The 16,109-nt window shown below is 41.6% G+C and overlaps 2 protein-coding genes across 5 annotated transcripts in view; both read left to right on the top strand.

Moving 5' to 3' along the window:
* The first annotated feature begins 2,000 nt into the window (after window positions 1-2,000).
* Window positions 2,001-8,466, top strand: nipal3 (NIPA like domain containing 3). 2 transcript variants are annotated; one of them, XM_071366644.1, is made up of 11 exons: window positions 2,001-2,229; window positions 2,626-2,694; window positions 2,825-2,996; window positions 3,401-3,460; window positions 3,834-3,979; window positions 4,249-4,345; window positions 4,706-4,841; window positions 5,411-5,499; window positions 5,596-5,659; window positions 5,854-5,957; window positions 6,344-8,466. In XM_071366644.1, exons 1-11 carry the CDS (start codon window positions 2,185-2,187, stop codon window positions 6,535-6,537), a joined length of 1,176 nt encoding a protein of 391 aa, XP_071222745.1. In that variant the 5' UTR covers window positions 2,001-2,184; the 3' UTR covers window positions 6,538-8,466. The 2 variants fall into 2 exon arrangements, with proteins under 2 accessions (XP_071222745.1, XP_071222746.1); XM_071366645.1 differs by having other exon boundaries at window positions 5,854-5,948.
* A 448-nt stretch (window positions 8,467-8,914) lies between these two features.
* LOC139553889 (calcipressin-3-like) overlaps window positions 8,915-16,109 on the top strand; it is an 81,483-nt gene continuing 74,288 nt past the window's right edge. For all 3 annotated transcript variants that reach the window (XR_011670751.1, XR_011670750.1, XM_071366647.1), the window contains exons 1-2: window positions 8,915-9,059; window positions 11,803-12,109. Coding sequence is in view for 1 of the 3 variants with exons in the window: in XM_071366647.1 (XP_071222748.1) it covers window positions 11,906-12,109 (204 nt within the window). In the remaining 2 variants the exon portion in view is untranslated. The remainder of the gene's footprint in view (window positions 9,060-11,802; window positions 12,110-16,109) is intronic.

Below are 16,109 nucleotides of genomic sequence, written 5' to 3' on the forward strand. Positions count from 1 at the left end.
CCCAATGATTGAGTGAGTCTATTGGCAATTTCCCGTCTGACTAAAAACTCTGCTCTCTATGCAAAGTGATAGTACACTTCCAACTGCAAATTGACAACGTATCACATCAATTCCCTCAGCTTGTGCTGTTGTGTCCCCGTGTGAGGGAATATCCTTCCTACAGTATGAGGGTTGATTCTCTTCTTGTTTATGGGTGGGCTAAATCCAAGAGGCAGAGTTGTTCTGGTTATTAGCAATACAAAATAATTGTTTGCTTCAGGGCTGTAAGTATCACTTATACAAATCACACACATATATATATATATATATATATTATTTGTCTGCGTTTATAATGGAATTCACCTACTCAAGGTAAGGAGGACACTTTCCATGATCAAATAGTCTACAAAATGAAGCCCAGGAAAGGTACTCCCTCTACTGGACATATATTGCTATGAGATCTTGTGGGTGATTGAAGTTGAAGATGACAATGTTCAGTTTTTTCCAACAAACTAAATACAAAATATAGACCACATGTAATCTATTTGCTTATTCACCACAAATAACAAATAGTAATACATCCTCACATTAAGACTGTCTGTCTGTCTGACATATTTCATCTTATCATAAATGTGACAAAGGTAGTCTATTTAATCTTATCATAAATGTGACATAGGTAGTCTATTTAATCTTATCATAAATCTGACATAGCCTACTTAATCTTGTCATAAATGTGACATAGCCTACTCAGTCTTGTCATAAATGTGACATAGCTAGCCTATTGTATCCATCTCCATCATTCACCTTTGTTTTATTATTTATATTTGACCATGGTTTTTCTCCAGTCCCCTTTGCAAATCCTCTGAATGTATTTTCATTTAACAAATTAGTTAGTCATGACTCATCTAGAACAGGTGTACAGGCGTGATCTCCGTGTGTTAAATTGGTGGGCCAAATATTTTCATCCCGTCTTTCACAGGCACAATGCACCCTCCCTCTGTTGACCTTGCCTAAAGCTACAATTGCAGGGAACTCGTATGGAACAAGTGACTGTGACGCAGTGCAGTGCCTGTCAAATGCCCGTAGGACTGTATGGCACAATAGCAAAGCTTGCGTTTCATTAATCAACGTCAAAAATAACTGAATGGCATCAGATTATGATGATCTGTCTCCAGGGTGGCCCCGGTTACCACCCAGTTTTAATAATAACACCATAGAAAGTACAACGCACAGGCCGATCCCAAATTGAACACATTGCTGTATCCTACCATTACACATGTCACAGGTATGTTGTGGTGGATAGACGAACAGTCATTGGAATAAAACTTTATGAACCTCTGGTTTGCAAGCGTATAGCTTTAATGTAGTGGTTATTTATTACAATTTGTTCTCCCATTATGATAAAATACGTTTTTATTGCGGTAAAAAAAAAACATACTGTAAATAATAAACGCAAAAAACTAGACTCCTTCATACTGTAAATAATAAACGCAAAAACCTAGACTCCTTCATATTGTAAATAATAAACGCAAAAACCTAGACTCCTTCATACTGTAAATAATAAACGCACGTGTTGACTCCATACATAGGTAGTTACCTCCCTCATGTAGCCTTTTCCTAGCCTATTTGAAGAAATGGCTCGTTGGCGCGGCCTACTGTACTGATGTGACAGTGCGACAGTTGAATGGAGCATATTATGCAAAATAAACAACATTGGCAAGAAAACAACTATTGTTAAATTCGTGGCAATAATTTCCATTAGCAATAGGCCTACACACAAAATAAATCACACGAATAGATTTTTTTGGGTGAATTTGTCTTCTTTATTTGCAAGATGAACAAACCATTTGTGCATGCAACTCCAATCTACTAAATTGCTCTCGTAGTTCCCCATCACCGCGCCAGTCATCCAAAGGATTGTAGTTGAAGGTTTCTCTCGCATTTTCTATCACAGCATCGGTGTCCGTTTTTGGTCTTTCTTCCAGCGGCATTCAAATGTATCTCTGTGCGTCATGCGTAACAGCTGTGTGTAAAATAGAATCCGGAAGTACAAGCATCCAAAGATGGCGTTCCTCTCGTAGAAGGGACTTACTGGAAAATTAACTATTGCTATTGTTTATTGATTGAAGTTGCATTTTTACAGATACATGATGTCTCAGGAAATGTTTGCCTGCTGTTGATGAATAGATATTTTCCTCAACCAGAATGGCGGGAGTAGAATATACTGCAGTCGGCGGCGATTCCTATACGGTGAGAATATGATGCGTCGTGGCGAGTGTTACATCCTGTTATGAACCGCAAATAGCAGTTAAAAAAAAGAAATGGTCAAATGTAGCCAAAGAGCGATGCATTAAGATACATTTTGTCAAATGTTCAGTCTGTAACTTGAAACAGCTGGATGAGTATGTCCAACATTTTTATTAGATCCACTGTCTGTTTTATTAGTTACATTTAAGGCGTTTAAAGTTTTGTGATTAGTCTTATTCATTCGAAGATATCACATTCCATTAATACACTCTGTATCCATGCAATAACATCATGTGGGCGTGGCCTACATGTCACCTGTGTCACTGCCCACATATTTGAAGTGTCTCTTGAAATATTTATGACCCCTAAGTGAATGGATTTGTTTGTTTGCATTAACAGGAAAACCTAATTGGAACCTTGCTGGCCATTTTTGGTAATTTGCTTGTCAGCATCGCTGTAAGCATTCAGGTAAGCTCAGGCAACTGCCAACCCTCATGTTGTATGTTTTGGATATAACAAGATGTGGGTGTCCAAAGAGACACAATATTTGTACAACAGTGGTTCTATTTAATAGTCTTTATTTTCCTGAATTCTCCAGAAATACAGCCATGTAACATTAGCAGGGACCAAGGACCCCCGTGCCTTCTACCGAACCAAAACATGGTGGTGTGGCCTGGCACTTACCGTTCTAGGAGAAGCAGCCAACTTTGTCTCCTATGCCTTTGCACCTTTATCTCTAATAGCTCCATTGAATGCAGTGTCTGTCATAGGTAAGCAAATTACACTTCACTCTCACTGCTCGGGAGCTTGGCCTATCATAGCCGGGGGTGTATTCACTAGAAACCAAAGAGAAGCGAACGGAACGGGGAGCGACCTACCTGAATTTGTCCAAAAGAAACTCTTGTTTTCATTGCAAAACGTTTCCCGTTTGGACAAAACGGTTTTCCGTTGCTAATGTTTTTTCTACGGTGCAAAACGTTTTGCAACAGTGTCAACTTATGAATACAACCCTGAATGTGGAATTTAATGTTGACATGAAATAAAAGGAAATGTGTACCAGATTGAAGTTGTTTATAACTATATTATCGATATTTCGGAAAGCAAACAATGCCTACATGTAATGTGGCATTTTTTAAATCATGTTTAATGAACATTTGTTTTTTCTTCTTTTCAGCAAGTTCAATCTTAGGTTTCATTTTCCTGAGAGAGAAATGGAAGCCAAGGGAATTTTTAAGTAAGTTCAACAGGTATTTTACATTTTATGATTCTGTGTTGGAACTGACATTCTGCTTTAGGCAAATTGTATGGAAATTATGCTGAGACAATGCAAATACTGGTCCCACTACACACGCTGCTATTTGCTATGGATTTTCTTTTCCAGTCATAAAATAACCTGAATAATAAAGTATTTTGGGGAAATGGGCGAAAAGTCTCTGAATATTTGTTTGGATGGTTATTCAAAAACAATTTTAAAAAATGTAGTGTATATGCAGCCATTTACCTAGCATTTTAGAAATACAAAACCCATATTTGGAAAGTTTGTGTCCCAAAAGCATTTCTATACAATGCATGTTAATGCTAACATGAATGCTTGTCTTTGACTCTAGAGCGATACGTTTTGTCTTTCCTTGGATGTATCTTGACGGTAGCCGGGACCTACCTCTTTGCCACGTTCGGACCCAACTATCACCAGAAGCTTACTGCGGAGAACATAGTGAAACAGGTCGTAGGATGGCCCTTCCTCTTGTATGTGGTAAGACATTTGATTCTGTATAGGAGAATGGATTGAGGGATTTCATAAATACTCTTAAGTCTACATACATTCTAATTATGCACAGAAAGGTGAAGTATCAGATTTTACGCCGCTCTGGACAAGAGCCTAACTTTTTTTCACCCGGTTGTTGTTTTCTTTGGCAACCCGATTTCCACCGCCTCTATGTTAGTTATGATAAATGGGCTATTTATAACAGCCAATGTCCTGCTGTAATATCTCTTGTTGTTGTTTGGGTTTTCTACGGACAGTTACTGGAGATTATTACCTTCTGTCTTCTGCTGTACTTCTACAAGCAGCGCAACGCTAATTACCTTGTTGTCATTCTCCTGCTGGTGGCGCTGCTCGGTAAGTTGGACGACGGCAAAATATTAATGGTCAATATTTAGCAACAAAATACTATCAGCAACAGAGAACAGCAGAGGTGTGTGTGTGTGTGTGTGTGTGTGTGTGTGTGTGTGTGTGTGTGTGTGTGTGTGTGTGTGTGTGTGTGTGTGTGTGTGTGTGTGTGTGTGAAGACCTCAACCCACTGATAGGTAGAGCCGTGAAAAACAGTCCCAATATTTGCTTGATAGGAATTGAACTCGGGTCTAAACAACGGAATTCAATAAAAAAAAAAAACGTTTTTCATGAAAGTTGCTCTTTACTGAAAGTTTCTCTTTTTAAAGGGCTTGTTAACCACCCTACTGCATGGTGCTTCTTCCCCAGGTTCTGTGACGGTCATCACAGTGAAAGCGGTGGCAGGCATGCTGGTTCTCAGCGTCCAGGGCACCATGCAGCTCAACTACCCCATCTTCTACGTCATGTTTGTCTGCATGGTTGCCACCGTAGTCTTCCAGGCTACGTGAGTGCACAGGCAGTTACCATTAGCTAACCCTTCATTCCATTTCCCAAGAAAATACAAAATACTTCCAGGCTACGTGAGTGCACAGGCAGTTACCATTAGCTAACCCTTCATTCCATTTCCCAAGAAAATACAAAATACTTCCAGGCTACGTGAGTGCACAGGCAGTTACCATTAGCTAACCCTTCATTCCATTTCCCAAGAAAATACAAAATACTTCCAGGCTACGTGAGTGCACAGGCAGTTACCATTAGCTAACCCTTCATTCCATTTCCCAAGAAAATACAAAATACTTCCAGGCTACGTGAGTGCACAGGCAGTTACCATTAGCTAACCCTTCATTCCATTTCCCAAGAAAATACAAAATATTTGAGCATATACAGTCCCAGTGAAATGAATGCGTTCAAACTTTTGACTGGTACTGTATGTGGTAAGTACTGTATGTGGTAAGTATTCCATGAGTAACCTACAGGGTAACTACATGTATTGTTTATATTATATATAAGGTCTTCTGCTTTGTAAGACACTTGTATTGTGTTTGACTGCCACTTCATTGTGAATCCTCTCAGGTTTCTCTCCCAGGCTACTCACCTGTACGACTCCTCCATGATAGCCTGTGTGAACTACATCTTATCCACGTCCTTTGCCATTGTCGCAGGTAAGAGAGCTGCTGACATTGTCATATTAACCTCTGTGGAATCACAGCTCAAGAAGATGTGAACATCAGTCTTTTTTTCTCCCTTCACATTTACAGGAGCCATATTTTACCTGGAGTTTAATCACGAAGACATTCTTCACATATGCATGTTTTTGTTGGGGTGAGTAGGCTGTTCTATAATTGTCCACTATTATATGTTTACATGTGTCAGGCTGGACGTATGGTGATATGGCCCCAAAACTAGGGCTATCGGACGATTAAACAAATGAGATGGTTCTTTTTTCATATTAGTTAATGATAGGAAGTGCTATGTGATTGATAGCCATGTAATGTCTTATCTCTGTCCTTCATTAGATGTTTCTCTTGTTTCCTGGGAGTCTTCCTGATCACCAAGAACAGGAAGAGGCTAAAGGCCTTTGAACCTTATGTGACAATGGACATGTCGCAAGGTAATGAAGGTACAGTTCCCTTTGCCGTGACGCATGCCCCTCCCCCCCTCCATTGTCCCCAATACGAATTCAATAGCTTGCCGACGTTGTACGGTAAATTCCTTGCATCTTCTGACTTTGATATCAAAACTCGCTTGACTGTCTTGCAACGTTAACAAAAAATAGCTACCTGTGAATTATGATTGATGCCACCATGGTGCTCTCCACGCGACACAGGCAATCTAACGGGAACATTTAAAAACAAATCTAGAAACAAAAAGCCAATAGGTCAATTGGTTTCTCTGCACCATTGCCATGAATTCAAAGTCACATTGAGTTAATGACATATGCCTTGTGTTATAGATTCACCTTGTGTTATGAATTTATGTCATTCTCACCCCTTTTCCTAAACGCAGGTATTCCCACCATTCACGACAAGGGCTGGCGAGCGGTGCAGCCGGACTATAACGGTTCATTTTCCTATGGTGCCCTGGTTAACAATGACAGCGTGGTGCCCGCCACTCTACCAGAGCCGGATCATGACCAGCTGGCAGTCACACCCAGTCCCACCGCTGCCCCCTATAGTTCGGCTGACCTGAAGAACGACTGAGGCACCCTTCAGACGTGCTTCAAACCAACGCCCCCCCCCCCCCCCCTTGTAGGCTGCGTCTCAATCCTCCACCCTTCTCCTGAAGTGGTGCACACGTCTGGAAAAGGGTTCAGAATAGGGATGTAACCATAGACTCAGTGTAGGATGATGTCATCATTACTATGTTACCCCCATCTGGCCATGTATAACAATAAGGAAGTGTTTTGTCGGTTGTCAGAATCATGCTGTACAGCAGTGGTTCCCAAACTGTGGGGTGCCCCCCCCCCCCCAAATTAACATTTATTATTGTTCTTTTTTGGGGGGGGCTCCCAGAATGCAGAAGGTGCAAATTCTAAATTGGGTAGTGCATCATCAGTTCCTCTTGTCATGTCAGTCATTGCCTTCCTTAGTGAGCTATGTATGACTTGTCAGAAATGTCCAGATCAACTAGCCCATGTCGGCTAACATTTTCTAGATAGGTTTTTTTTAGCCCTTAGATTTGATGTTTGAGTCACTCAAATATCACATTAAACATGACAAAATGTATAGCAATTTGAGAAAATTTGCTTTAAATGGGGGGAGGGGGGTGTTCCCCAATGCTGGAAGGGGGGTCTGGGATGTTCCCCAAAACTGGAAGGGGTGTTTGAGTGAAAGTTTGGGGACCCCTGCTCTACAGTAATTGAACTGAGCTACACACTCCTCTTTTAATGTCTTCCTATCTCCGGACTGCAATGAGGGGCATTTCAACCATGAGACTTTAGCTTTATTCCTGCAATGATACATTAGCTTTACTTCTGCAAATCATTCCAAGAAAGGTACTGAAGTATCCTGAAGTTGTCACTGACCACGGACAAACATCGACCTGGATCCACGCAATCCAGGCCCATAGACATCATGTCATACCTTTGGACATTAATGTGCCTTAGACTAAAGCACCCTGCCTGTTTCTCCCTGCTGTTGTCTGTTCGCCACATAAGATTGAGTGACTTATTCCATGTTAATGCATTTCTGCAGGATTTCTTTCAATAGACTTGCCAATGAATACTGTCTGCAGTTTTCCTTGTATATTTTGCTTGAGCAGTTGAAGTCACCCCACAAGTCTGCCTCTGACGAGCAAGACGGTGTACGACTGCTTAATCCGAAAATGACCAAAATGGTTATAAACTGTTTTTGTTTGAAGTTATTTTAGTTGCATTTGAATCAGCAAGTTGTAGTTGGGACTATGGTCTTAAATGCACAATGATTTGTGTGAATTTCATGTAAAACTGAAAGAAATGGTGGAAGATGTAAAAAGAAAAAAAGAAAACATATTTATTGTGTTTGAAACATATGATAAAGGTTGGAAGGCTTTACTCAAGTGGTCTTCTTGTGTTAGGAATGGATTTGACGCTCGGGCTTCGTATCTACATAGTGTCTGACTGGGAGTGCTGATCTAGGATCAGGTCCCCCCTGTCCATGTAATCCTGGATCAGCACTTTAACTCTGAGACGCTTTGTGGCCCTGTTCTGCTCACCACTGTCCATTTATAACAATGTCAATGAGTGTGACGCCACTTTCCCGCTCTTTTTAAATACATATGTTTTTTAAGTTGGAATCTACCATAGTTTAGCTGCAATTATGTGGACTAATGGGATTCTGAATGTCTTAAGTTATATAGATGTTATGACAATTTCCTTGTATCACTGTGCAAGCTAAACCAATATGAAGAAATGTCCATGAGTGACTGAGCTGATTTACAATAGACGACTAATGTCTCTGGTCAACACTTGTTGTTTGTCATTCTGCCAGTCTTTTCTATGAATAGAAAATCCAGTGGCACTGGCATGACCAATGAGCTCACAGTATACTATTGTTTTCTTCCTGTAATGAATGATTTGTAACCCTTAACCTCATTGCCACCACTGCTGCTGTATTATGAACTAGGTAAGCAAATAAATAATATACTACTGACGTTCATGCAAAAGATTCATGTATAGATATGACCATATGAAACATTAAATTGGGAGGGTAACCAAATATAATTTTGGTGATGACAGAATGTCGTCGTTTTTCCACTAGGATGGATGAGCTGCAACAAGTCAATTTGGAATCTCGCCCTCTGAGGTGAGCTGAAATTGCGGAAATATTAGTTTTCAGACTTGATATTTTCCTAGTCATGCAGTTTTTGTGGTATGTTAACTATCTCAAATATTTACAACCCATTGTCACTGTCGCTATATATCACCGAAGAGCTTCAGTAAAGTACAGTGTGCCGTGTGTTTACTGCGTGCTTGCCACCAATCTTGAACACGAACATCCTCCCCTTGCTCAATTACCATTGGTCGAAAAGCGCATCAGCTGGGTTATCATTGGTCTCACCTGGCAGTGACCGGTGCTGGTGTAGGCTGCCTCAGATATCGTACAATAATCTAATGTAAAGAAACACTGCGTCAGAGAGATACATCAACAACTGTAACCAACTGTTTTTCTTCAGGCGACAGGGACTGTCTTGACCAGAAATCATATTGACATTCTGGAATATTTATTTTTGCTCAATGATAGTGGTAAGTCGTTTCAAGAGGCCACTATTCCGTCTATGTCACTATAAAAAAATATGTAAATATATGCGCGATTTTGATTCGTTGACATGTCGCTGTGTGTCATTTTGACATTGATGGAGTTTCGCCCTTAGTGACAGCTCAGCTCGCGCTAAGCTTTTACCTGGCTGCTCTTATGTAACAAGTTTTGAAACAAATCGGTAGCTTTTAAAGAGAGATAAGTAAATATTCCGTTAGGCTACAATGTTACAGCCTTGCGTTGTTGACATGCTGTGCAGTTTTGGTTTACTAATTTGTTGTAGTCTGTAGGCTATTCTGCGGTTTGGAAAGAAAAGTGGCATGTACGTTACCAGTCAGAAGTTTGGACACCTACTCATTCAAGGGTTTTTCTTTATTTGTACTATTTTATACATTATAGAATAATAGTGAATACATCAAAACTAGGAAATAACACATATGGAATCATGTTGTAAACAAAAAAAGTATTTTATATTTGAGATTCTTCAAAGTAGCCACCCTTTGCCTTGATGGCAGCTTTGCACACTCTTGGCATTCTCTCAACCAGCACCTGAAATGCTTTTCCAACAGTCTTGAAGGGGTTCCCACATATGCTGAGCACTTGTTGGCTACTTTTCCATCACTCTGCTATCCAACTCATCCCAAACCATCTCAATTGGGTTGAGGTCAGGTGATTGTGGAGGCCAGGTCATCTGATGCAGCACTCCATCACTCTCCTTCTTGGTTAGCCCTTACACATCCTGGAGGTGTGTTGGGTCATTGTTCTGTTGAAAAACAAATGATAGTCCCACTAAGCGCAAACCAGATGGGATGGTGTATCGCAACAGAATGCTGTGGTAGCCGTGCTGGTTAAGTATGCCTTACATTTTAAATAAATCACTGACAGTGTCACCAGCAAAGCATCCCCACAACATCACACCTCCTCCTCCATGCTTCATGATGGGAACCACACATGCGGAGATCATCCATTCACCCACTCTGCGTCTCACAAAGACACGGCGGTTTGAACCAAAAATCTCCAATATGAACATATTTTCACCGGTCTAATGTCCATTCCTCGTGTTTCTTGGCCCAAACAAGTCTCTTCTTCTTATTGGTGTCCTTTAGTAGTGGTTTCTTAGCAGCAATTCGACCACGAAGGCCTGATTCACGCAGTCTCCTCTGAACAGTTGATATTGAGATGTCTGTTACTTGAACTCTGTGAAACATTTATTTGGGCTGCAATTTCTGAGGTAACTCTAATGAACTTATCCTCTGCAGCAGAGGTAACTCTGGGTCTTCCTTTGCTGTCGCGGTCCTCATGAGAGCCAGTTTCATCATTGCACTTGATGGTTTTTGCGACTGCACTTTAAGAAACTTTCAAAGTTCTTGACATTTTCTGGATTCAAGTCTTAAAGTATTGATGGACTGTCGTTTCTCTTTGCTTATTTGAACTGTTCTTGCCATAATATGGAATTGGTCTTTTACCAAATAGGGCTATCTTCTGTATACCACCCCTACCTTGTCACAACACAACTGATTGGCTCAAACGCATTAATAAAGGAATGAAATCCCACAGATTAACTTAGAACAACAATGTACACCTGATAATTGAAATGCATTCCTGGTGACTACCTCATGAAGCTGGTTGAGAGAATGCCAAGAGTGTGCAAAGCTGTCATCAAGGCAAAGGGTGGCTACTTAGAAGAATCTCAAATATAAAATATATTTTTATTTGTTTAACACTTTTTTGGTTACTACATGATTCCATATGTGTTATTTCATAGTGTTGATGTCTTCACTTTTATTCTACAATGTACAAAATAGTTAAAATAAAGAAAAACCCTTGAATGAGTAGGTGTGTCCAAACTTTGACTGGTACTATACATCATTGTATTTCAGCTTGACAGCATACATTAAATTGTACAAATTGTATAAGGACTTCTTCCTCAACTATGATTATGAACGGCATAGTAAATTCTTATTACAATGTATTAATTTATAATCCAGGTTAGGTAGTGCTTCAATTATCCTTCTATTGGCCGCCAGATGTCACCCTATCCCACAACAGCGTTAAAAATGATCCTCAACTGATGTATTTGTTTAGGGCCCCGGTTCACCAATAGGCGCCCCGCGTGTCAAATTCGGCCAGCAGTTGATTTTATTTGCCCCCCCTTCATATTTTCTGAACACTTTTATTTATGTTGGACATAAAATACTGTGAAATCACCAGGAAATCAGTACAAAGGGATTTTAATTTAGGAAAAATGTTCCCAAGTATTCCCACGCATAAATAGAGAGACACGTGATCGTATCCCAATGTGATCAAGGTTTGAAATTATTCCGTTTTTGTCAAGTATTATATCTGGTTGGGATTCTTGCAGTCAATTTGCAGTGTACAAATTATTTATAACTATGTCCCCCCCCCCCTACCATCTGCTCAAGGAAAAATCTGCCCACTGCTGAATGTAATTGGGGATCCCTGGTGAAGGGTATACATGCTTGTGTTGAGGTCTTATAATGGGAAACACCCATAGACCTATAAGGACAAATAGGAATATCTGCAGTGTTTTGGTTTGATCAATATTCTCATCACTTGTTGACTAGAACTGTCTGTCTGACATAAGATTGTGAGACCATGCAAGGAGCAGGGAAATTGCACCATCAATGTATACAATAGATAGATTAGTTGATTAGTTGAGACAAGTAAAAACAAAATACTTTATTTTTGTATCTTTCTCTCTCTCTCCAGTCTTGTCCCTGCTAGAAGTCCCAGAAAAGTTCCACCCCCCCCCCCCAGCAGCTCACCTCTCCGCCTCTGTTTCCTGCCTCTGTGTCTTTGGACCTGGGTGGCCATGCTGCGGGAGGGGGCCAAGGCCTGGAGCAATGTCTCGGAGGCCTACAGCAGCGACCCTGAAGAGGAGGAGGAGGAAGAGGAGGACATGGTATGTGAGGAAAATGAGGACGGAGAGGAAGAGATGATGGACCTGAGTGAGCTGCCCACTGCCCTGTTCGCCTGCAGCGTCCACGAGGCCGTGTTCGAGGAGGACCGCCACCGGGTGAGAAACTAGTGATGATGTCACTTCCTGGTTCGGTTTCACCACACCCCCTGGTTGGGAGCAATTCACTTTTTTTATCTGACTATCCATCAGAGGAGGCTGGTGGGAGGAGCTATAGGAGGACAGGTTCAATGTAATGTCTGGAATGGAATAAATGGAACGGTATCAAACACATCAAATATATGGAAACCACGTTTGACTCCGTTCCATTAATTCCATTCCAGCCATTACAATGAGCCTGTCCTCCTATAGCTCCTCCCACCAGCCTCCACCGCTATCCATGCATGTGTGTGTTACCTTACATTAGTTCTGGATTAAGTTCCAAAAATAGCATGATGTCATTATCAGCTAGAATTTGCACCTCACACAGCCTCAGCCTGGCCAAATTCAGTCATCTCTCCCACAGTGGCTGCCAATGGCCCAGGAAGCACACCTGCTGCCACAGGGTTCATTGGTGACAATCGATGCCTGAAAACATCCCATGCTGGGGTCTGATATGATAACTCACACATCACACACTGTCCCTGGCTGAGCCACTTGCCATATTCAGTCACCTCTGTCAGAGTTATGTGTGCTCATGTAAGAATGGTATCATTGTATGAATGCACATGGGGTTAACTTGGCCTGTGCCTGAATACAGTACAATGATATAGTTATTGCAAGATCATACACACACACACACACACACACACACACACACACACACACACACACACACACACACACACACACACACACACACACACACACACACACATGCACACACACACACACACACACGCACGCACACGCACACACACCGACACACACACCTAAACTGAATCTATGGGCCCTGTCCACCTCTGTGACACAGATCAAGGCCTGTCACATCTTTATCTACCAGGGATGACACACTTGGCCCAGGCTGTCTAGTGAAGGAGGGAACAAAAATAAAACTAACAATACTTTTAAAATGTTCTGCCACTCTATTCCAATTAGGCCGTCACAGCATCCATCCCTCCAGCTGGCATGTTTCACATCCCACTCTCTTTCTATTCCCTTCTCTTTCACTCGCTCTGTTCCCTCACTAGTTCCCTCACTCTCTCTGTTCCCTCACTAGTTACAGTGAGGGAAAAAAGTATTTGATCCCCTGCTGATTTTGTATGTTTGCCCACTGACAAAGAAATGATCAGTCTATAATTTTAATGGTAGGTTTATTTGAACAGTGAGAGACAGAATAACAACAAATTGCATTTTAATGAGGGAAATAAGTATTTGACCCCCTCTCAATCAGAAAGATTTCTGGCTCCCAGGTGTCTTTTATACAGGTAACGAGCTGAGATTAGGAGCACACTCTTAAAGGGAGTGCTCCTAATCTCAGCTTGTTACCTGTATAAAAGACACCTGTCCACAGAAGCAATCAATCAATCAGATTCCAAACTCTCCACCATGGCCAAGACCAAAGAGCTCTCCAAGGATGTCAGGGACAAGATTGTAGACCTACACAAGGCTGGAATGGGCTACAAGACCATCGCCAAGCAGCTTGGTGAGAAGGTGACAACAGTTGGTGCGATTATTCGCAAATGGAAGAAACACAAAAGAACTGTCAATCTCCCTCGGCCTGGGGCTCCATGCCAGATCTCACCTCGTGGAGTTGCAATGATCAAGAGAACGGTGAGGAATCAGCCCAGAACTACACGGGAGGATCTTGTCAATGATCTCAAGTTAGCTCGGACCATAGTCACCAATAAAACAATTGGTAACAAACTTTTGACTGGTACTGTATATCTTACTAGATCAGGATATTTAAGCTTTTATATATCCACTAGTTTTAATATATCCATAATATTTGTAATTTCCTTAAGTGTTTGAGGGTGATAGTTTGTATTGTGATTTCCTTTACTGTCCATTAAGGTATCGTATTATATTCTCCCACCATAATAATTGAGTCATGTATTAACTGTAAGCTCGCTAAATCATTATATTTTCATAGAAGCGTGGATCATCTTTAAAAGGATCCACATGGGAGAAATATACCCTCCAGCCCTTTTTCCATACAACTTTGTCTAATGGTGTATAATGATTTTCCTGTAAACAGTAGATATTATATTCCTTCTCTTTTAGCCAGGTAAAGACTGATCGTCTTTTCTTATTATCTACTAAGCCATTACAATTCTAACTAGCTATACTTATTTCACCACTGACCATAACAAGTTTTGATTATACTTGCCATAATATATTCCACCCGATAAAACCTCCCCCCATCCCAAGTTGGGTTGTCGTTCCAGTGACAGGCTGACCACCCCTGTACGCATGGATCCTAGGACTTTAAGATTTAGGGGCCCAACCTTTAAAAAGAGCACATGGTGCCACCTACAGTACAGAACCAGATTAACAGCCAACATCATTTGGAACGCCTTCACCTCGGTTCTACTGCATCTAGTTATTTAAACATGTATACTTCAGCAGCATACCACCCTGCATACCACTGCTGGCTTGCTTCTGAAGCTAAGCAGGGTTGGTCCTGGTCAGTCCCTGGATGGGAGACCAGGTGCTGCTGGAAGTGGTGTTGGAGGGCCAGTAGGAGGCACTCTTTCCTCTGGTCTAAACAAAAGATCCCAATGCCCCAGGGCAGTGATTGGGGACACTGCTCTGTGTAGGGTGCCGTCTTTCGGATGGGACGATAAACGGGTGTCCTGACTCTCTGAGGTCATTAAAGATCCCATGGCACTTATCGTAAGAGTAGGGGTGTTAACCCCGGTGTCCTGGCTAAATTCCCAATCTGGCCCTCTACCATCACGGTCACCTAATAATCCCCAGTTTACAATTGGCTCATTCATCCCCCTCCTTTCCCCTGTAACTATTCCCCAGGTCGTTGCTGCAAATGAGAACGTGTTCTCAGTCAACTTACCTGGTAAAATAACGGTAAAATAAAAATAAAAAATAAATACTGTGCCTTCGGGAAGTATTCAGAACCCTTGAATTTTCCCCCGTTTTGTTAGGTTACAGCCTTATTCTAAAATGTATGAAATAAAAAAAAATCCTCATCAATCTACACACAATATCCCATAATGGCAAAGCAAAAACTGTTTTATAGAAATGTTTGCTAATTTATATAAAAAAAAAAAAAAATGAAATATCAAATTTACATAAGTATTCAGACCCTTTCCTCAGTACGTTGTTGAAGCACCTTTGGCAGTCATTACAGCCTTGAGTCTTCTTTGGTATGATGCTACAAGCATGGCACACCTGTATTTGGGGAGTTTCTCCCATTCTTCTCTGCAGAGCCTCTCAAGCTCTGTCAGGTTGAATGGGCAGCATTGTTGCACAGCTATTTTTAGGTCTCTCCAGAGATGTTCGATCGGGTTCAAGTCCAGTCTCTGGCTGGGCCACTCAAGGACATTCAGAGGCTTGTCCCGAAGCCACTCCTGGATTGGTGAACCTTCACTGCAGTCTGAGGTCCTGAGCACTCTGGAGCAGGTTTTCATCAAGGATCTCTCTGTTCTCCGTTCATCTTTGCCTTGATCCTGACTAGTCTCCCAGTCCCTGCCACTGAAAAACATCCCCACATCATGATGCTGCAACCACCATGCTTCACCGTAGGGATGGTACCAGGTTTCCCCCAGACATGACGCTTGGCATTCATGCCAAATAGTTCAATCTTGATTTCATCAGACCAGAGAATCTTGTTTCTGATGGTCTGAGAGTCTTTAGGTGCCTTTTGGCAAACTCCAAGCGGGCTGTCATGTGCCTTTTACTAAGGAGTGGCTTTTGTCTGGCCACTCTCCCATAAAGGCCTAATTGGTGGAGTGCTGCAGAAATAGTTGTTCTTCTCTCCACAGAGAAACTCTGGAGCTCTGTCAGAGTGACCATCGGGATCTTGGTCACCTCCCTGACCTAGGCCCTTCTCCCCTGATTGCTCAGTTTGGCTGGCGGCCAGCTCTAGGAAGAGTCTTGGTGGTTCCAAACTTCTTCCATTTAAGAATGATGGAGGCCACAGTGTTCTTGGGGCCTTCAATGG

The sequence above is a fragment of the Salvelinus alpinus genome, chromosome 25 (assembly GCF_045679555.1).
Source record: "Salvelinus alpinus chromosome 25, SLU_Salpinus.1, whole genome shotgun sequence".
Lineage (NCBI taxonomy): Eukaryota > Metazoa > Chordata > Actinopteri > Salmoniformes > Salmonidae > Salvelinus > Salvelinus alpinus.

What these genes read in the sequence shown, in the direction of transcription:
- nipal3 (XM_071366644.1), top strand. Translation starts at nt 2,185, where the DNA reads ATGGCGGGAGTAGAATATACTGCAGTCGGCGGCGATTCCTATACG. An exon ending in GCATCGCTGTAAGCATTCAG is followed by an intron (nt 2,695 to 2,824) that starts GTAAGCTCAGGC and finishes TGAATTCTCCAG; the next exon opens with AAATACAGCCATGTAACATT. An exon ending in CATGTCGCAAGGTAATGAAG is followed by an intron (nt 5,958 to 6,343) that starts GTACAGTTCCCT and finishes TCCTAAACGCAG; the next exon opens with GTATTCCCACCATTCACGAC.